The sequence below is a fragment of the Momordica charantia genome (genome assembly GCF_013281855.1).
Source record: "Momordica charantia cultivar OHB3-1 chromosome 9 unlocalized genomic scaffold, Mcharantia_2.0 BLBB01000009.1, whole genome shotgun sequence".
NCBI lineage: Eukaryota > Viridiplantae > Streptophyta > Magnoliopsida > Cucurbitales > Cucurbitaceae > Momordica > Momordica charantia.
In genome coordinates this window covers 15795835-15818643 of record NW_028275167.1, presented here as the reverse complement: position 1 = coordinate 15818643, position 22809 = coordinate 15795835, and the positions used below count along the sequence as shown (strand labels likewise).

General features: G+C 35.8%; 1 protein-coding gene, 1 long non-coding RNA gene and 1 pseudogene across 2 annotated transcripts; 1 reads left to right on the top strand and 2 right to left on the bottom strand.

Annotated features, from left to right (window-relative positions):
* Positions 1-248: 248 nt before the first annotated feature.
* On the top strand, positions 249-3981 carry LOC148209073 (uncharacterized). The gene is made up of 2 exons (XR_015787279.1): positions 249-1050; positions 1166-3981. It is a non-coding gene; the product is annotated as an uncharacterized LOC148209073 (long non-coding RNA).
* A 10525-nt stretch (positions 3982-14506) lies between these two features.
* LOC148209072 (uncharacterized) lies at positions 14507-15073 on the bottom strand. Its single transcript, XM_088117410.1, has one exon. It carries the CDS (start codon positions 15071-15073, stop codon positions 14507-14509), a length of 567 nt encoding a protein of 188 aa, XP_087973536.1.
* A 98-nt stretch (positions 15074-15171) lies between these two features.
* LOC148209071 (uncharacterized) lies at positions 15172-22384 on the bottom strand (annotated as a pseudogene).
* Positions 22385-22809: the final 425 nt, after the last annotated feature.

Below are 22809 nucleotides of genomic sequence, written 5' to 3'. Positions count from 1 at the left end.
GCTAGAGGAAGTACTATCTTTGAAAATTTTTCAACAAATTGGCGATAATATCATGCTAAACCAAAGAAACTACGAACCTTTGTAACTGTAGTAGGATGTTTTCATCTTACTACCGTCTTAATTTCCCGTAGATCAACATATTTATATACCTTTCCGAGATGCTACATGACCCAAAACTTCACATAATCAAGCCAAAATTCACACTTACTCAATTTGGCATGCAACTTCCTTTCACATAACATCTGCAACATAATTTTAAGATATTTTACATACTCACCCTAGTTGCCATAAAATACTATTATATCATAAACAAACAATTACAAATTGATCCCAGTATGGATGAAATATTATGTTCATAAGCGATTAGTAGATACCGTTGGTGTGTTCATTCAGCCTAACTAACATAACAAAAAACTCATAATACCCACGATGTGTTCTAAACACAGTTTTCGACACACTTGCTCCTCTTACGTCAAGCTTGTGATTTCAATTTTGAGAATAGTGAGACACCTTTAAGATGTTCAAACAAATCACCTGTACAAGAAAATAAATATCTATTTTGTATCATTACATTATTCAACTGTCTATAATCGATACACAACCTCAGAGCATCATCTTTCTTTTTCTCAAATAACACCTGTGTGCCCCACGATGTCACACCAAGTCTGATGTAACCTTAATTAAGTAACTCTTGAAATTTCCTCCTCAATTCTCTTAAATCTGATGGAGACGGTAAGACTGTTCTTACTTAATTTCTATTTGACATCATTGTTTATTTTCAGGCAACTGATCTTACTAACTTCTTCTTTTCCCTTATGCTTTACGTATAGTAGTACTTTCAGTTTCAAATTCTTAAAACATGTGCATTCTGCCACATCGATGCATGACTTTCTATAATGTAATGCATATCACACATTCTTTAAATGAATTGTAATGCATGTACTTCTCATCTAATGCAGGATCTTAATGCTTTGATACCAAACTGATACGACCCGTCCCAACATACCTACTAGTTCAAGAATGGGTCGCACCGACCATGGACCCCACTAGGTGTGGAGTCTATAGTCGAATTTCTTCTATACTTTTAAACTAACTTTTACATTACATCTATTCTTACATCCTTTCTAAATACACTACTTAAGATGTACCTACAAATGATATACAGTTTCTCAACAACTCTGGGTGGCAGAAGTTGGTCCACTATCTCTTGAAACTCAAGTACAACCTGGGCAAAGACTAAAGGATAAAGATTGAACTAAGAATGTTCGATGAGTGGTAAGTTAATACGAAAATAATCTTGCAAGGCTATTTTCCATAAAACATTATAAAGCTTAAGTAATAAATTTCTTCATTCAAACTTCATAAAAGTACTTGAGCAACTAAAAAGTCAATAAACTTCTCATAAGAAACTTATAACAACACACTTTCTAAATAAATTTGCAAAACATTATCTTGAAACATAAAAATACTAGGAAAAACACTTGCTAATATCACTTTCTAAATACATGTAAAATATCATCTTTCAAACATAAAACGAACTATGAAAAACTTAACACCACAGCTGTACCCATATTCTATTATGGTCTACAGGCGTAGAGTAATCTCAATACGCATAGTAGAAAATTCTAATTCTGGTCTACTAGCATAGAGTAATCTCAATATACACAGCTGAATAATTCTCTCAACGCGCGAACTAGAATGGTCCGAAAGACCTTCTATTTCTATGTATACTATAAAAACACATTCATAGAGCATACGTGTGATCACCTAGGTACAATAACATGGTGGTTTGAAAACTACTTTCTGCATGAAATTCTCAATCTCACAAACAATTCTAAAATTATTCTTTTATTCTTTTTGAGAACTTTTCTTTCCCAAACCACTTCTAAAATATTTCTTTCTAACTTTCTCAAACCTTTCTTTATAAAAACATTTCATAAAATTCTAAGTAACGTTTCATAAAAGTTTCTCAAAATTCTTTCTAAAATCTTTCTTTCCATAAACTTCATACATTTATCTAATAACATAAAACATTTCTAATTTCTTATTAAATATAGTTATTCTGAAAACATTTCTAAAATCATTAATTCTAACCGTATTCAATAAACTTAAAACATTTCTATAGAATCATAAAATATTTATATATTCTGAATCCAATCTAGCTCTTTCATTAAAACATTTCTTAAACTTCAAACATTTTTCTAAACTACAAAACATTTCTCCAAATTTTAAAACATCTCTAAAATCTCAAACAACCAGAATTATCTCATTCTCAGCAGAAATACTAAAACATACGTAATACATAATTTATACTTGAAATACTATAGTAATACATATCTAAAAACATTTCTAAAATAAATCACTCACAAAAGTAACCACTCACAAATCTTTTAAAGTGGGTCATCCACTACTTGAATATCTACCTTGACCTTAAACTTCAACCAATATCAAATTAATTCACTTAATTCCAACTTAAATCACATTATCTTCAAAATAAAACCAATTATCCAATAAACAACTCATTCTCTTTCTTGTTAAAAACCTACTTCTTCTCCCTCTTACTACCTTCAATGGGTCCCACAATCCACTCAATTCCTCTTCCTTTTCATGTCAATCTCACCTGATAAGCCCCAATTTCTAATCATCTCTTTTTATTCTTCATATTTAATTTTACCTCAAACTTTTTTCCCTTTCTTCCATCAACAACCTCTATCTTCCTCTTTTTCCTTCTCCGTTCAAACGTGGCAGTCCCTCACAGTTCACCTCTCTACCAATTCGTCGAACCAACACAAACACTCCTCATTTTTTTCAACAAACCTCAATTAAACTCTAACAATTCTATTCCACATTAAAAAAAAAAAGTTTAAAATCTTTTTTTCCTACTAAGTAGTTTCAAAAGGATAACCTAAAAAAACCAACAAAACCAATGGATTTTAGGAGAATAAAACCCACATACAAATATTGGTTCTCACTTCTTAATCTTTTAAGGATAATGAAAACCCAACCTCTTTTAAGTTTCAAGTATTTTCTTTAACATAAACACAACAATGCATAAAACCCTCACCAACTTCTATTTCTTTTCAAATCTTCAAATAAAACCAGTTTAATTACCTACATTTGCCGCTCTCCGTGGTGGAGCTCTCCAAAAACATAATCGAAATCAAGATTCTCAGCCTCTATTTCTCAGCAGCTTTGTGAAATCTTTCCTCCCTCCCTCCCCTGTTATTTCTCTTTTTCTCCTTCGTTCTCTCTCCCCATTCTATTCTTTTCTTTTCTTTTCTTTTTTTTCTTTCCAATCTCCCTCTTCATTTATTTCTTATTCAACCACATGTCCACTATCACACACGTGCCCCCAACTTGGCTCCAAGAAACTGATTTTATTTTATTTTTTATGCAAATTTAACAAAATGTCCTTGCAGGAGAAATCTTTTCCAATTTTTTCTCTCTTTTTTTTTCTTTTTTTTTTCAAAAGACCAAAATGCCTTTAAAGACTTCCAACATTTTTAATTTTTTTTTTCTTTTCTTCCTTTTTACAACTAAAATAAACCAAACGGTTCTTACACCAACTCAAAGGAACCTTGAAGTGACAAAAGAGGCAAAGACATAGAGAGAAAATATCACCTAATAAGGGAGATTGTGCAACAAGGAGATGTGATCGTCACGAAGATTGCTTCGGAGCACAATATTGCTGATCCATTTATAAAGACTCTCACGGCTAAATAAAATCCTGGTTAGAGGACCAAGATCTTTTGTTCGAGGGTCACCTAGAGAATCTAGGTCTACGAGACATGTATCATTTAGTATAGGGCAAGTGGGAGATGTCACTAGGTATATTGTATACCTTAGTTTGTTGTAATTCTGATGTACATCCCACTTACTTTAGGACAAGTGGGAGATTGTTGGGTTCAGTCTCTTGAGCGTGTGAGTTTGTAATTGGTAAACCTTTTATTTATTATTAATAAAAGTTATTTTATTATTTCACTGCATTACTCCTATTCCAATAAACTAAAATCCAAAGTTATATAATGTAACTGGAATAGTATATATTTGAAATAAATTGTATATATTTGATATATAGTACATATACAGTATATATTCAATGTACAAGTGGATAATGTTCCAGTAATAACCTATATGGTCTATAGTACATGGATAAGGTTGGGTACCTTATCTTGGTAAATTATGGATACAACCCACTTTGTAACAGTTACGAACAACTTTATCCAGGTCGTTCATGTAGAGATATGTATGTGAGGGTATCCTATACAATGAGTTTGTATAAGACCGGACCATGAAATAATTAATTATTGGTTCTAACACCGTCAGTAAATTGTTACCTTATAGGATGATCGAGAAACTCGATATTAATCGTGAGCGGGTTATGGACTTTTGCCTATAAGAGATCGTCCTTTGATTTGTCTGGATGAGAGTGGCCCGAGTTACCATTTTGGGGACGAAATCGAGTGAAGAGCTAGGAAAATAACTACGCAATATGATATTCACTCCTTCCCGACTTTAGGGAAGTAGATGAGTGTTCCCTTATATGCTGACTCCGGGATTTGAACAATGGGCCATACCCTCTCACTGGCCCGATGGGGACTTCCGGTTACTGGTCGGACCATAATCAGATTGTTCATTAGGGGAGTAGTGGTATTTAAGGAGCAAGATGTAACTTAGGGGTAAAACGATAATTTGACCCAACTAGAGTTACGAGCACTCATGAAGGATTGACTTGCCGTTAATGGTCTTACATCTATGGACACAAAACTATTATGCAGTGAGAATAGTGCAGCTGCGGCTCTTTAGTGGAGTGACCCGCAGTTAACGAATGTTGATTAACTCGGTTAATGAGTTTGACTAATTGATTTCACATCGTCAGAGCTTCTGATTTGCAGGTCCCCTTGCTAGCTCACAACAGGTAAAACGAAGATCAAGAGTTATAAAATAATTTGAAATGTTCAAATTATATAAGGGAATATATATAATGTATATTGATACATTATATAAATATATGTTAATTTTGGATAAAGATTCAAAAAATTAATACTATGTATTTTGAGAGTGGGGATAATGTTATGGAAGGGAAAAATATCTATTTCTACATTTTGAATTCCTGAAAAAGAATAAGATATTTTGATGGTCTTAGAATTTCCCGTAGATTTAGGAGAAGATATTCTATATCCAAAAGGATAAGATATCTAGATGGTCTTCAAATTTTCCCTCCATAAATATAACAGTAAACTAAACCCTAAAGACTTAAAAAAAGGCGCTTTCAACTCTCTTACTCTTGAATCCCTTGCAATTGGATCCCACAATCCCGATTCTCGACCGAGAGACTTAGCGAGGAAGATCAAGTGGTCTTGTCTCATTAGGTTTACACGAAGAAGAGTCTTCAAAGGTAACATCCAACACTCTTTCTTGTTTTATATTTTTTTTGTGTTTTAAATTTCAAAAGAAATTCAAGAACACGTGCTACTGCTTCCGCTCCAGGATTCACATCCTTTCCTTCTTTATTTAAAAAATAAGGCCTTCCAAATTTGCAAAACTTTTGCCATGTCTTGAAAATGAATTCCTCTAGTTGATTGGTATAAATGCACTATTTAAGATTCCCTTTCCAAAACGAAGTATTGTCATCCATTTGTCATGTCCCACATGCAACAATGGATTAAAGAAAGTTTGTAGACTTTAGTTTGGTAATAGAAGATAAAGTTTACTCATAGTTTATTGTCTCCTGTGGGTCTAACCCTTGCCATTTGTCTAACATTGAAAGTCGGTACCTTCTTATATACAAAATTGTTTTCTTTTGTAGATCCAATAATAACCCATTGATTTTAGGATATACAAGTTCCAGACTAAGATAGAGTATATGAATTCTATCTCGAGATTCATGACTTTGACTTATTAATCCTTGTTAATAACCACATTGCCTCTCTAAGGATATTAGGCCTAAATGTTGTCCTCTAATATGACAACATTGAATTCAATGAAGTCTTCGTGACATCCGAGTCGTTTTACAACTCTCCTAACATAATGAAGAGTTTCCAATTAATAGTAAGGATCCATTTGACTCTCAAATGTAACAGGACAATTAACAGCAACTTTTGTTTAAAAGTTAAGTGGTTTCACTTGGAACAAATTTTCCAATACTATCTTTATGGTTTTTGTTTGTTCCTCATATATAATAAATTATCTTATGGATTGTAAAAGAACCATTTCAAGTCTCTTTAGGGATAACCTACCCTAAGACATATCTTTAAATGTTATTCCCAAATTTTAAGTGTTGTAAACTAGCTTTACTGCTCTTTTAAAATTTCAAAGTTGTACACTTCTGGAGGAAATCATGTTTATCATACAATCTTTATTGCATATCCTAAGTGGAGTAATGGTGTGTAACTCATTATTAGTTTGGCCATGTTTAACAAGGTCTTATTTCTCCTCTTTGCAACACAACTTTGCACAATGGTATTTGATGTTTACGGTCAAATACAATTCCACTTTCTATCAATTAGTCGTAGTACGTACGTAGATTCGTATATTTTATACAGCAATCAGATCGTACTATATTGATGGACTTATATGTTTGAATTTACATTTATCAGACCACATAGATGATTTAAATGTACCAGTCTAATGGTTATCTGACCGTTTTTTCTAGTAAAAATCATCTAGGTTTTCTTGCATAAAAGGCAAGACTTTCACCTCTAACTGGTTTAGAGAGTCACTCACTGGCTTTTTATCTATAAGTTTATATAAATCAACCTCAAGTGCCAAAGAAAAGTATCACCTTCATGAGAAAATATTTGTCTTTCTATTTTGGACTCTGCCGCCTTAATTATCTCAAGTTTATGTAGTATTGTAAATGTTAACAAGTTTAACATTTACAAACAATTCGAAACTCTTATGGTTCTTATTATTAACTTAATATATTTTCAAACAATTATTAAAATGTAAATTTTGCTACTTGAAAAATTCATACTATATGAATGTTCTAGTTACAAAGTTGTAGAAATCAAAATTTCTCTTGAAATTTTGGTACTAAAAATTCATTCAGCAATAATTAAGAACTTATCAACATCTAAATGTCTCTCAAATAGTTCTTATTTTAACTAAATATATTTCCGAACAATTTTCGAAAATATAAACTTCATTACTTGAAAAAATTCATACTATACAAACTTCTTAGTAACAAAGATTTGGAAAATCAAAATTTCCTTGGAATATTTGGTACTATAACTTCCTTATTCAACATAAAGTAAGAACTTAACGACATCTAAATGTCTCCCACTTCAAAAACTGAGATTGACTTCGTGGTGCCAACTTGTTGGGACTATTCAATATCATTAATAATTCTACAAAAATCATATCTTGTATAAAAAATAGATGTTGATAGTGGATCTTGAATCAATTATCTAAGTAAAAATTATTATTTCCACTAAAATTCAGTAAGTCAAATTTACTTTTATTTCTATTTTTCTTCTCATGGAGAGATGCTTCCTATAGTCCCTTGTAATTATGACTCCACTAGCTACTTCATAAACTATTTTCCTTTATAACTTTAGTCCTTGAATTTTTTCTAATGCTTAATCTCAAGATATCATTTTTACAGTTATTAAAATTTGCTTTCCGTAGCTACAACATCTCGTATGTTGCTGCCTTCTTTTTTATCTTTTTAGTTTGACATATAATATGTCATCTAAAGGACATTATACAAGCCACCTCAATACGTTTTACGTATTATTCATAGATCATTCATTTCACTTGAACACTTAAATTGCCTCATAGATCATTCATTTCACTTGAACACTTAAATTGACATTGGCAACGGGTCTTTGAGGACATTCCTCAATAAAGACAAATACTAAATTTACACTATCAATATTACAATGTTCAAATTACTTTTACAAGTGAAAAATTTTCTCAATTTTGACATATTAATAAAAGATTAAAATGAGAGAACTCGACAAATCGTTGAAATATAAAAGTGATATGATCATATTTGGCAAAATGTCCTTCGAACAAAATGAAGCTAAGAGAAAAGCACCATTGCACGTTCAATGTCCACAGCGCACGCGCACGCCATCGCTCAGTTGCTTATCTGCCCGTGTGCCAACGCCTCGCATATGCATGCATGCAGCCAGCCCACTCGCTCCAATTGCTCGCCCGCATGGCCTCAACCGTGCGCACCCTCTGCTTGCCCATGCTGCACATCCACACACACCTACACGCCCGTTTGCTCAGTGTGCCTCGCCTTGTCGTGTGTCTGACACCAGGGTCGTGCTGTATGCACCCAGCCTTGCAGCGCTAATCTCACAAGCGCCTTGCCCAGCACGCGCCCCGAGCCTCGCAACATCCCACCCGCACGTCCACGCCCACATGCCCTAACCGCCAACACCTACTCGCCCGCACGCCCTGCCTTGCTTGCCTCGCAGGCGCACTCCCCGTCACTCGCACGCGCACGCCTCACCATGCCAGCGCCAGGACCCCTCGCGCACGTCCGTCATGCCGCCGATCCGTCCAGTGCACGCCCCCTTGGGGTGCTTGTCGCCCAGTCTATTCCCTTCTAAGGAAAACTTCCTTTTTATTTTCCTTAATTTTATTTTGATTAGAATAAGGAATAATTCTCCCTTGCTTGGGTAGTAACTTGATGGATTTTAGGGAAGATGTTTTATTTGATTTTCTTTTGATTTATTTTATTTTATCAAAATTAGTTTTAGGAAATTATTGCCTTACTTAATTAGCAAGTTCGCAATTTAAGAGAAATATGTTTTCTTTTTCTTTTTATTTTTCACATTGGTGGTAAAGACTATGGGTCTTAGCCTATAAATAGGCTCGTACCCTCTTCTATTCCAAACCTTTGATTGATATTGAATAGAAACTTGAGAGTTCTCTCACTCTTGCCGTGTGCAAACCCCTACCCCTAAAATATCGTTTTCCTTTGTGTGGTTGAACTCAGGAATCCATATTTTTACCCTCGGAGCATTCTTGGTTGGTTGGTCACCAAACTTGTGGAGTGTTTCCAGCTTTGAGCATAGTGAGTATTCTGTCTACTCAAGGTAATCGACTGCAAAGGTAATTTGTCTAACTCTTAGCCTTTCGGGTTGAAACCATCTATACGATTGAATTCAAGTAGCTTGTCGTTCGAGTAGTTCAATACGCTTGGGTTATCGCGTATCAAAAAGGAAAATATTAATTCATAATATTGCAATCAATATTTATTAAATTTCAGCATAAAAAACAAAAAATTTGATAAATGGACTCTAATGAGTAAGAACAAGTGCCGTCGTAGAGTAGGTCAAGTGTTGGCTCACTAGATTGAGACAATCTCAACCAAACATTATATCAAATAACTCATATTTCTAAAACATTTAAGGCTCGTTTGATAACCATTTCGTTTTTGGTTTTTAGTTTTTAAAAAATAAGGTTGTTTGATAACCAATTTAATTTTTAATTTTTTTGTTTTTCAAAAACCATTTTGAAATTCTATGTAAATTTCCAAAATAAAAAAAAAGTAGTTTTTAAAAACAAGTTTTTGTTTTTCAAAATCTCTTTTTTTTCTTTCAATACTCAACTTTTTTTTTCTTTTTCATATTTATCTCTAAAAATTTTTTTTTTCACTTTAAATTTTTTTTTTCTAAATTTCTCTCTACAAACTTTATTTTTCTTTGTTTAAAAATTTCATATTTTCAATATTTATTGTTATTTGTCTATCTCCAAATTTTTCTTTTTCAAACGGACCAGTTTTATTTCTCTCTCTAAAAATTTAATATTTTTCCTAACTTTTTTCTCTCTAAAATTTCGTATTTTCTAATTTTTCTTTCTTTTTGTAATCTATTTTTTCTCTAAAAATTATATTTTATTTTCTCGTTCAATTTTATTTCACTATAACTTTTATTTATCTTTGTATTTATTTATTTTCTATAAAAATTATATTTTGAATTTTTTTTATCTTTAAATTTGTTTCCACTATAATTTTTCTCTTTCTTTATAATTTCTTTTTTTTTGTTTAACATATCTTTTCCTATCGACTTTATTTTTTTCTCTAAACTTTTTCTCTTTTAACTTTTCTAAATATTTTTATTTATCTCTCTAAAATTTATCTTCCAAAAGTTTATTTACATCTCTATTTTCATGTCTCTACATTAGGGGAAGACAAAAATTTCTGCAGGGTTGTCCCAAAAATAGAAAAGGCATGTCCCGACCCTATTTCCATCCCCGATTCCATTTTTTAAACAATTAATATATATTTATTACATTTTTTTTATACTTAAATTCTAAAAATAATTAAAAACAATTAAAAAACCGATAATTTTTCTAAAGAACATCTCTCGGACCCAAGAATGAGGTGACGATGAAGCCTAAAAATTTTCACGAGCCCGATAATGGGGGAGAGCATCTTCACTCGCACCCACACCATTGTCATCTCTACTCTACATAAAATTTTCTCTCTCAAATATGTATTTTTAATTTTCTAACTTTTTAAAAACAAAAAACAAACATGTTACCAAACATATATGGTTTTTGTTTTTTAAAAACAGAAAACCAAAAACTAAAAACAAGAAAAACCAAACATCAAAAACTAAAATGGTTATCAAACGGGCCATTAGTTACCATTATTTTGGTCAAAGACATCATTAACCACTATAATAGTCCTCTGTGAGTGTGACCCATCATTTTAGATTCCATAATTTATTCTCAACAAGTGTCATTGTACAGTAGGTCAAGTATTGAGACAAAACTATGATCATGTCCTTATGAGGAGATTCACCCTAGTATTGATCCACGTAAACACATTCCGTAGGGGGACGGTCAAAAAAGCTATTGTGAGGCCTCACACGAATCTCATGTTGTGAATCACTGATGGAGACCATGGGATATGCCGTCACATACCCCTCTCCCACTCACTGTTTTGTAAATAGGGTTTTCTACCACGTAGACAAAATTGGCTAATTTCATTTACCTAAGTCATTCAACCTAATCCATTTAAATTTAAATTGGATTAGGTTAATTTTATTGTGAATTACCAAGTTTCAACCTAATTAAAATTATTCACATTATGGGCATTCTCAATGAATTTAAATAAAATTTAAATCAATTCAACTTCCAGGTGGGTCCCTAAATAGAGGTGTTACCCTGAACTTAAATACCTCAATCCTAGTTACTTGCCTTAGACAAAGTTCCCTTATCATCAATTTATTATTCAAGTTCATTAATTTTTAATTAATAATTAATTAAATAACAAATTAGTTATGTGGATTTAAGGTCCAAAATATCTAACAAATAAAAGTCCACATTAATTATTTTAGTTTTATTAGCTTTAAAACGATTTAAACAACTAATTAATTAAAATATTATTTTTAATTTCTATTCAATTTTAAATTATTCTAAAATTTAATTAATTAAAACAATTAACCTAATCAAATTATGATAATTAACAAAAGATTATTTTTAATCAATTTTATAAACCATTCTAAAATTGAATTAACTAAAATAATTACCTAACTTAACTCCAACAAATTTTGATTTTATGGACCAACTAAAATTACGGTTTAGAAACCCTAATTTTATCTTTTTGTGCCCCAAGCCGCCGAGTGAAGCTATGGTTGAAGTCGCCAGAAGGGTCTCATGTTGCACCGCCTCGCACGCAGCTGCTAAGGATCATCCGAAAGAATCCCTCTGCCGTTTCTTACAAAGTTCTTGTGCACCAATTAATCCAATGAGAAATCAATTTTGGAGGGCACTAAACAATTTATGTTGAAATTTGTGTCCGGATTATAAATCACGTATTCCAAAACTTTGATTTTAATTTTCAATCCACCAAACTTCCACCATATTGCACTGAATTGAGGAATAACTAGTGATAAATTTGAATACGGAATTTACACAAAAACCTCACCCTTATGGACAAATGACATTCGATCCAATCAAACATAAAAACTCATGTCAAAATAGCAAAACGTAAATTTTGTAACTCAATCACATATCATACATCATGTCGCAACGTCATCGCGATATGGAGCGGCCGACGTCATCCTCTGAAGGGCCTCTTTCGAGATAAGGGTTTGGAGTCGCCACCAATCATCGGTGTTAGCAGCACCTGAGTAAATTAGAGGGTTCCAATTCCCTCATCGGAGTATTAAGTCTTGAACTTGCGACATGAGTGTTGACACTAAAACATCTCACCAATGTGCCACCACTTTGAGATATAAGCTATGCTAGTAAAAAGATAAAATGAAACATTCAAAGACTCGAACTTTCGGTGTTAGCAGCACCTGAGTAAATTAGAGGGTTCCAATTCCCGTCATCGGAGTATTAAGTCTTGAACTTGCGACATGAGTGTTGACACTAAAATATCTCACCAATGTGCTACCACTTTGAGATATAAGCTATGCTAGTAAAAAGATAAAATGAAACATTCAAAGACTCGAACTTGGGTCACGTACATTAAAAATTAAACATCTTACCACTATGCCAACAACCTAAGACGTAAACATTGTACTCTTTTACAAAAACAAAAGTTTTAATTTATTTTTTAACCTTAAAAAAAACCTACCAATTTTGTTAAATTGAACAAAAAATAATAATAATTTTTTTATGTATTTGGACATTAAAAAGATATTTTCAAGAAAATCTTTTATTTCTAATTAAAAAAAATCAATTTTACATAAAACAGATTGATCTTTTCCAAAATCATACCCATCTCAGTTTAAAAAAAAGATTCCATTCCCCTTTTATAACAACTTAAACAACCTATTGTAAATTAGAAATGTTAACAAGATAAGATTTTATTTTAAAACAACTTTCTAAAAAAACAATTTTTTAAAATCCTCTATTTTTTTAAAATCCGTGCAGCAGAAAATCTCTTTTTAAAAATAAAAAAAATTCATTAGAATACATGAAACAAAAAAAGAATAAATCTTATTAAAAGCTTTCCTAAAAAAAAAACCATGTAAATTTTAAAGAATCCAATTTACTTTTCAAACAAGATTTAGTTTATAAAAACTCTTATTATTTTTTCTAGCTTACAAAACTTTAATGCAAAATCTTTTTATTTAAATGAAATTAACTTTTTGTTTACTTTATTTAAAAATTATTTTATTTTATTGTAAGAAAATTTATTTACATTATTTTTCAAAACTTATTTTAAAAAATTTATTTTCTTTAAAAGGAAAATTTTGGTTTCTTTTTTTAAAAAGAAACTTTTTATTATTATTATTATTAAAAGAAGTGTAGGGGTATACGATGTAGAGATTTTTACCACCAGACTTTTGCCCAAAATTGATGTCGTTTGTGGCCTGAGCTCGTGGGTGTTAGAGTGGGTCGTTGGACTCTTCGCGTCGTCGGTCTTTCACCGGAGGATGGTATCAAGGCACCAATAGAGGTCGTGAGACGTGCACCGAAGTCTTGTTGTGTGTTGGTTCTATTGCACTGGCTTTAGAGATGCAGTGAGGAAGTTCTGGGTGTGCCCGCGGTTCTGAAACCGTGAAGGAGCACTCGAGGTCGGGGATTATAGAGTTTTGCGACGGACTACTGTGGGTGCAGGTTGTCTAAACTTGTGATCACCGGGGGACGTGTGCAGTCTGTGTATCGTCGGGGTCGTCGGCCTGGGTGAAGAAGAAGAGAAGGTGATGGTAGAGAGAAAGAAGGAAGTGAATTTTTCTCGGTCTTCTTTGTATGGTGTTCTAAAGTGATGATGGTGGGATAAGAGAGATGGAGAGAAGAAGATACGGTGATGAGGTGATGAGTTTCTAACTCTCTGCACTGTGTTTTGGTTCTTGTGTGCTTCCTCCCCCTTAGATACTAAAAAAAACAACGGTGATATATGCTAAAATAAGAAAGCCAGAGAAAAGGGGGGAAGGAAAGGGAGGAGGAGATGCCACGTTAGTAGGTTTGACGAGGGAAAACAGGAAACAAAATGAGTATTTTTATTTTAAAACAAATCAAATTTTATTTATCCATTTTTCTATTTAATAATAAAACAAAATCTAAACAAAACTATTTTTATATTCTTATTAATAAAATAAAAAACATTTAAATAAATCTAACCTTTTTAATTAGTTAATTTAAACTTTATATTAAAACTAATAATAAAGTAAACCTATGATATTTTTTTAATTAAAGTAAAATACAATAATATAAATTAAATTAAAAAAAAAGGCCGGACCAAATACGGTGTCTACAGCTTGCCCCCCTTTGTGTATCCTTGCAGAACTAAAAGGGTAGACAAAGGCAAAAGACAGAGTATTGGGAAGGCGAGAGAGAGAAAAAAAAAGCAACGGACCTGGCTTGACACAGGCTTCGACCACGATCTATCGGGTTCGATTTAACCAACAGAAAACTAAAAGGCAACAAACCTGGCTTGACACAGGCTTCGACCACGATCTATCGGGTTCGATTTAACCAACAGAAAACTAAAAGACAACGGACCAGTCTTGACACAGGCTACACAAAACTGCCTTTCAAGCATAATACTGAGATCAAAGTGAAATTTTTCGAAATACATCAGAAACTATGCATAATATTTTCGAACATGATTTGAGTTGACTGGATTTAAAAATTCAGTGCCATCCATGTTGGTCAGAACTAGTGCTCCTCCGGAGAAAGCCTTTTTCACCACAAATGGTCTTTCATAATTCGGGGTCCATTTGCCTCGATGATCTTTCTGTAATGGGAGAATTCTTTTTAGAACTAAATCTCTCTCTCTAAACCTTCTTGGGTGCACCTTCTTGTCATAGGATTTCATCATTCTTCTTTGGTAAAGTTGTCCTCTGCATAATGCCGTCAACCTCTTTTCTTCTACAAAATTTAGCTGCTCATAACGCCTTTGGACCCACTCAACCTCTTGTAACTTAGCTTCCATGATAACTCTCAATGATGGAATTTCTACTTCAATAGGGAGAACAGCTTCCATACCATAAACTAAAGAAAATGGCGTTGCCCCAGTTGAAGTACGGACTGAGGTGCGGTAACCATGTAAGGCAAACGGAAGCATTTCATGCCAGTCTCTGTAAGTTACAGTCATCTTTTCAACTATTCTTTTTATGTTTTTGTTGGCGGCTTCTACTGCACCATTCATCTTAGGTCGATAAGGGGTTGAGTTGAGATGTTTGATCTTAAAGTGTTCACAGAGCTCACTCATCAATTTGTTGTTCAAATTCCTTGCATTATTGGAAATTATGCTTCATACTCTGCCATATTATGTGTGCAGTCAAAACATAATCTAGCGGTAAGAGGGTATAGTTCCCCTTTGGGTGATATCAAAATAGCCCCTATCCCATGACCTAACTCGTTAGAAGCACCATCAAACATCATGGTCCAAGTTTGCGGGTCTAAACTTTCCTCACTTGTGGTTATGGTGGAGATATACTCATCTGGAAAATCGAACTTCACCGGTATGTAGTCATTTATAGGTTGTTGAGCTAGGTAGTCAGCCAAAGCACCCCCCTTAATAGCCTTTCGAGTCACATAGACAATATCATATTCGGACAAGAGAACCTGCCACCTTGCAATTCGACCCAAGAGAGATGGCTTTTCAAAAATGTACTTTATGGGGTCCATCTTTGAAATGAGCCATGTGGTATAATACAACATGTATTGTCTTAGACGTCGAGTAGCCCAAGCTAGAGCACAACAAGTTTTTTCTACTTGAGAGTATCTGGTCTCGCAATCGGTGAACTTCTTACTTAAATAATATATTGCACGTTCTTTCCTGCCTGAATCATCATGCTGCCCCAGTACACATCCCATTGAGCCTTCAGTCACTGTGAGATATAAAATAAGGGGTCGTCCTGGAGTTGGTGGCACAAGAACTGGAGGGTCTTGCAAATACTGCTTAATCTTATTGAATGCTGCTTGACAATCTTCACTCCATACCCCATCGTTGTTCTTACGGAGCAATTTAAAGATGGGTTCGCAAGTTGCTGTTAAGTGAGATATGAACCTTGCGATGTAGTTGAGTCGTCCTAGAAATCCTCTGACTTCTTTCTGCGTCTGTGGAGGTGGCATCTCTATGATTGCTTTGACTTTATCTGGGTCAACTTTAATGCCTTCTTGGCTTACTACAAAACCCAGGAGTTTTCCAGTGGTTGCCCAAAATATGCATTTTGTTGGGATTGAGTTTCAATTTGAACTTCCTCAATCGATCAAACAGATTCCTTAAAATAGTTGTATGCTCCTCGCCCTGTTTTGACTTAGCAATCATATCATCCACGTAAACTTCAATTTCTTTGTGCATCAAGTCATGAAAGAGAGTAACCATGGCACGCTGGTAGGTTGCCCCAACATTTTTTAGCCCAAATGGCATAACTTTGTAGCAGAAAGTTCCCATAGCGTAATGAATGTGGTTTTTTCACGATCCTCAGGTGCCATCTTGATCTGATTGTATCCTGAGAACCCATCCATGAAGGAGAAGGTTGAGAATCCAGCAGTATTATCAACCAAAACATCGATATGAGGAAGCGGGAAGTTGTCTTTTGGACTTGCGCGATTCAAGTCTCTATAATCCACACACACTCTTACTTGTCCATTTTTCTTTGGTACAGGGACAATGTTCGCCACCCACTCAGGGTAATTAGATATTGTAAGGAACCCTGCATCGATTTGCTTCCTTACTTCATCCTTTATCATGATCAACATATCTGGCCTCATTTTTCGTAACTTTTGTCTCACCGGCTTGAACTTTGGGTTGATCGGCAATTTGTGCACTACGATGTCTGTATCTAAACCAGGCATATCCTGATAGGACCAAGCAAAAACATCAGCATACTCATGAAGTAACTCTATCAACTTTTTGCGACTCTCTGAAGACATATGAGTGCCTATTTTAATCTCTTTGGCTTCGGCTTGTGATCCCAAGTTAATTGTCTCAGTTAATTCTTCATGGGGTCCCAACATCTTTTCTTCTTCTAGCATTCTCAATAACTCAGCAGAGGGCTCGTCATTTTTTTCCTCATCAGATTCAATATTGTATATAGGTGTATCGAGCTCGTATTTCGAATCATTATCGCATTCAATCTCAGTATTATTTGATTTATTATTTACAAAAGACGATAGCTCTAACACGCTCCAATTGCTTAGCTCAAAACCGTCTGGGAACGGGTAGACAAAAGGTCCAACTTGCTCTCTTTCTTCTGTCATGCTGCCACTACAGAGCTCTCATCGTACTCCTGATGGATTATGCCGGCACTTCTAAAGGAGTGGCTGAGAGGTGGAACAGTCCTCTTTGGGTTATCATGCTCCCTATTCCCAAATCTTGCTAGATGTTATGCTTTTTCACGGTTCTGCACTCTGGTGATGTCACCTCTATTTGGCTTATATCCTAGCTCGAACCTCCTTGTGTTTTTTAGCCATCCTCAGCAGCTTGTCTAAACTCCCGTTGTTTCCTTTAAAGGTGGCCTCTAAAAGTCGTGGCTTAGGTCTTCCAAACTTCCCATGTAAAGTTGTAGCATTTGCAATCTCGAATGATTGGAATGAAGTCTCAAAAGCTTTTTCTGCTGCTTCAACGTATGGCATCGAAACAAGCCTTGAGACTAGAATGTCTTCTTGTCCCAATATGATCACTAACTTTTGGTCAACCGCAAACTTAATTTTCTGATGTAAAGTGGATGGAACTACTCCTGCCGAATGTATCCACGGTCGCCCCGAAACTATAAGCTGATGTGATGTCCATAACCTGAAATGTTATGTCAAAGGTGCAAGGACCTATCTGGATCAGGATCTCAATATCCCCAACAACAGTGCTGCGAGCTCCATCGAAAGCTCTTACTATCACAGTACTAGGTCTTATATGGGACATATCAACCGATAATTTTTCTAGCGTGGATCTTGGCATTATGTTTAAAGAAGATCCATTGTCCACAAGGACTTTTGCTATTAGGAAGTTTTTACACTTAACTGAGATGTGGAGAGCTTTGGTATGTCCTGTATCCTCTGGTGGTATCTCCACATCTGTAAAAGTGATGGAGCTAGATGCCGTTATATTCCCCACAACGTTGCTCAAATTATCTACTGTGATGTCTTGTGAAACAAAAGCCTGCTTTAAGGCTTCCAACAATGTATTCCGATGTGCTTCTATTGCAAAAATTGCTTACCGCAAGTGCACGGGTCAAGTTTTAATAAATGTGGTAAGTAATTACCGATATCGTCTACTGGATTGGTTTTCTAGTCACTCGAGTACTACGGATATTAATGTCCAATTTTATCTAGAGAAACAATCAGGAATTTCTTTTGACACACAAAAGATAAAATAACAAAGTAAAAAAAAAACTCTAAGAAAACTCTTATGGAGAACGGGTCCTAGGGAAATGATTTCACCAATTGAACCTACGAGCAGACAAATTAAACATGCCGAGATTGAATATGCAATTAATCTATAAGTCAAGAAATCAAGAATCATAAAAGTCTCTCCCGAGCACAATTAATTCTCCCACTTATTAAGAAACCAATATCCCTATTTAGTTTCATTAACAAGCAGGGCCTTAAGTCTTAATCTTTTTAAAAACTTCTAAGATAATTCTAAATCTCCCGATCTTAGAACTACCCCAGTCATGCATTCAGGTTCCAACCTAAACCACCTCTCCCGAGCATAAGATTCAGATTTAGCAACAATTAATCCATGATCAAGATACATTAAGCAAATAAATGCATAAATAGATTAAAACACAAATCAATCAAGACAAAAGTTAATAAATCCAACAAATAAATCCAACGGCTACGTCAATCCCTAGAACAAGAAGATTAGCTACTCATGTTCACCAAAATACAATAAAATCCTACAAAGAATTTCATAATAAAACTAGAAAAGATAAGGGAAAGGAGAGAAACTAAAGTCGTAGTGTCGATTGACCGTCCCCGACTCAATCTCCACGATCACGAGCCCTCGAAAATCATCTCCTCAGCCTTCTTGCCTCAAAACCCGAGCCCCTCCTCTCCAGAATCCTTTTTCACCTCTTCCAATCCCCCAAACGGCGCACTCATCTTTCTCTTTAAGTTAGGGCATCGCTACAGTGCCATGGCGCCGTCCCAGATTTGTGACGGACGTGCAAGTTCGTAGCGCCATGGCGCTACAATACGGCGCTGCTTCTTCGGGATTTTGCTATCAATTCTGACATGTACGCACGCCATGGCGCTAAAGGATGGCGCTGCGGCGCTGATGTGGTTTCGACAAGCTCCTCTTTTTCGCTCTAGTTTCCCTCAAATGATCGCTTATGCTTCAATTCTTTCTAATAGCTTGATCCTATAAAAAACATCAGTTATGCACGCCATTGCTCTAGGGAGTGAAACTAAAGTCGTAGTGTCGATTGACCGTCCCCGACTCAATCTCCACGATCACGAGCCCTCGAAAATCATCTCCTCAGCCTTCTTGCCTCAAAACCCGAGCCCCTCCTCTCCAGAATCCTTTTTCACCTCTTCCAATCCCCCAAACGGCGCACTCATCTTTCTCTTTAAGTTAGGGCATCGCTACAGTGCCATGGCGCCGTCCCAGATTTGTGACGGACGTGCAAGTTCGTAGCGCCATGGCGCTACAATACAGCGCTGCGGCGCTGCTTCTTCGGGATTTTGCTATCAATTCTGACCTGTACGCACGCCATGGCGCTAAAGGATGGCGCTGCGGCGCTGATGTGGTTTCGACAAGCTCCTCTTTTTCGCTCTAGTTTCCCTCAAATGATCGCTTATGCTTCAATTCTTTCTAATAGCTTGATCCTATAAAAAACATCAGTTATGCACGCCATTGCTCTAGGGAGTGACCTTTTGCCCCAGCGTGGAACGGGCACGTCAAACTTTCATCATACCCTTTATACTTGAGGTTTGGGCATAGGTATTCCACTGATACATATCCACTGCCCAAGAGAATTTCGAATAGTTCTTCCATAGGGGTTGTAATATCAGCAACCTTACTCTTCGACTCGATCCCTTGGCATTCGATTGCATTTATTTGGACATTCTGATAATTCGGCAGCGGATTCTTACTTACATCAGGCCCATTTTTTTTTTTAAAGTTCAACCACCCTACCTTGATCAAAGCTTGAACCCTGTATTTCAATGCAGTGCAGTTCTCTGTTGAATGCCCTATGGCTCCTGTGTGATAGTCACAACGAGCATTTGCATCATACCATCTTGGGTATGGAGGCTGGATCGGATCTACAGGTACAAGTGCCAGCTGATTATTTTGAAATAACTGAGGCAGAAGCTCAGTATAAGTCATGGGGATTGAGTCAAACTGGGTCTGTTTACGTGGCCCTCTATTAGTCTGCTGCCCTTGAGTATAGAACGTATTATGCTGCTGACCCCTAGGTTGGAAATTTTGATTGGTTGGGGTAGATTGGAAATTTTGACTGGCTGGGGGTCGAAAATTTTGGGAAGCATAAGGGGAGTAATGTAAAGTTGCATTATTCACAAATGGTTGATTATACCCGTATGGTGTTGGGTAATAATACGGAGTGTATCGCGATGTCCGACCGTACGGTTGTTGTTTCCAAGAGTGTCGGTCTGCTCCCACCATTTGCAGCTCACCTTCCTTCTTCTTGGAATGACTTGCCTTCTTTGCGGCCAATGGCTCATCGACAGTACTGGTTATTCGCCCATGTCTAACCCCGTATTCGATCCTTTCTCCGATGGTCATAATATCAGAGAAATTTGTGGAAGCGCTTCCTATCATCCGATCATAGAAATGATGTTTTAGGGTATTGATGAACATGACAGATAGCTTTTTATCTGTTAAAGGAGGTTGGACTTGAGCTGCCGTGTCCCTCCACCTTTGAGCATACTCCTTAAAGCTCTCTGTACTCTTCTTCTCCATCCTTTGTAAATCTAAGCGATCTGGAGCCATGTCTATGTTATGCTTATATTGTTTTAGGAAGGAGTCGGCCAGATTTTTCCACGAGCCAACATGAGAGCTATCTAACTGCATGTACCAACGAGAGGCCGGACCAGATAAACTATCTTGAAAGCAGTGTATCAACAATTTGTCATTTTAGACGTATGTTGCCATCTTCCTACAGTACATTATAAGATGATTCTTAGGACAAGAAGAACCATCGTACTTCTCAAACTCTGGCACCTAGAATTTTGGAGGGATAACTAATCCAGACACGAAACACAATTGTGAGGCATCGATGTTGCCAAAAACGTCCGTCCCTTCTATTGCTCTTAATCCTTCCTCCAGAACTTTGAATTTCTCGTTACTGGGGGCATTTTGTCCGACTGGGTCTGTCTTGGCTGGGAGACCACCTAGGTTAAAGACTGTTGATACGAATCCATTTGTGACCAATTACATATATCAAAGGAGCAATTATTACAAGAAAGGCAAGGAAGATTCAAGAGGCTTTCACACTGCACCTTCAAAAGCTTGTTAATGCACAAGAACCAACAAAGAGTTTTGAGCCCGAATTTATTCATAATGTTACTTCAATGAGTCAAGAAGAGAATGGAGCAAAGATGGCACGGAAAAAGTTGTCTATTTTGAGAGATGGCACGGAGGACAAAAAAAGTGTGCAGATTCGTGAACAGGTGCCTTTGCAGATTGCACCTCTTTGGAGTTTGTGAAGTCAAAAGTTGTCAAACCATATCCAAATGTGAAGCGCCTCCTACAGCACATAGATAAGACCATTTGAAGCATGACTACGTTTTCTGATCCGCATTTAAGTGTCTAGAATGATGTGCAATCAAGTTTTAATTTGCATGTCTTATTTTCTACAATTTGCATTAAGTAGTATTTTGAAAAACTTTTGGTGTTCTTATGTTGAACGACCATTTGACCTATTTAAAGGCTTGTAATGCTCTTGTTATGGAGAACTTAAGATTAAAACATATTGAAATTCAAGAACTTTTGTTCCTTAACACTTTTGGTGTTGCTTCTTTCAAATCTTGTTTTAGGTTTGGTGTTAAACCGATTCATTGGATTAGTCTCGATCAAGCTAATTCTGGAGTGAGTCGTCTTAGGATCTAGGAGTGACCATCGTAGATTCTAAGTCCGATCTAAGAGTGATTCATCTTCTAACTTTACTCTTGGTTGGAATCATTCGGTAAGTTAGTCGTTTTTGTGAATGTTTGCAAGGATCCTAGAAGGACCTCTAGCTTTGTAAACACGAGCAACCTTGGTGCTTATCAACTGTAGGGGGTGACATCATTTGCTCGGGCTCTCGAAAAATGATGTTGGTTGGGATTTGCTGAGCTCCCTTAACAAAGGGATGCGGATACTGACCAGCCGGGACGTCATACAGAGGGTTGTACGTTGTATATTGTGGCATGAAACCCTCTGCCACTGGCCTAAGAGGTGGACCGTACCTAGGTGGATAAGGCGGGATTTCTTGCGGTTCATGGACAGGGTTGCTAGATGTAGCAGGATCTGCAACCGCTTTGCCTTTTTCCAACGCGAGGGGGATGACATCTAACTTTTATCGCAACTCCTCAATATCTTTCCTTGTTTTCTCCTGCTCGGCTTTTTGATCTTCCATCATTAATCTTGCCCTGTGTCTGGTACGGTAAGTGCGATGTGGTGCCAGTGAGCGAGCTATCTTGAACAATCCCGTTTGTTTTTTAGAAAAATAGAAGACAAAAAGAAAGAGAAAGAAAACCATAAATAAGTTCGTGACTTTATTATAAATTGGATAAATAAATAAATGAAGATTACAAGAAAATAACAATTATGCCAAATTTGAACCTCAATACTTAAATCATGGAATTGAAAGTACATTAAAGCAGAGTGTCAATAAAACTGTCCCCAATGCTCTAGATCTCGTCGAAGTTTGCCCAAGAACTTGAGTGTGCTTTTGCCATTCGGCTGTGTAGGGGCAATGGCCGATGTGAGAGCTC

Bases quoted from the DNA above. Each gene is read 5' to 3' on its own strand.
- LOC148209072 (XM_088117410.1), bottom strand. From the start codon at position 15,073: ATGAATGGTGCAGTAGAAGCCGCCAACAAAAACATAAAAAGAATAGTT.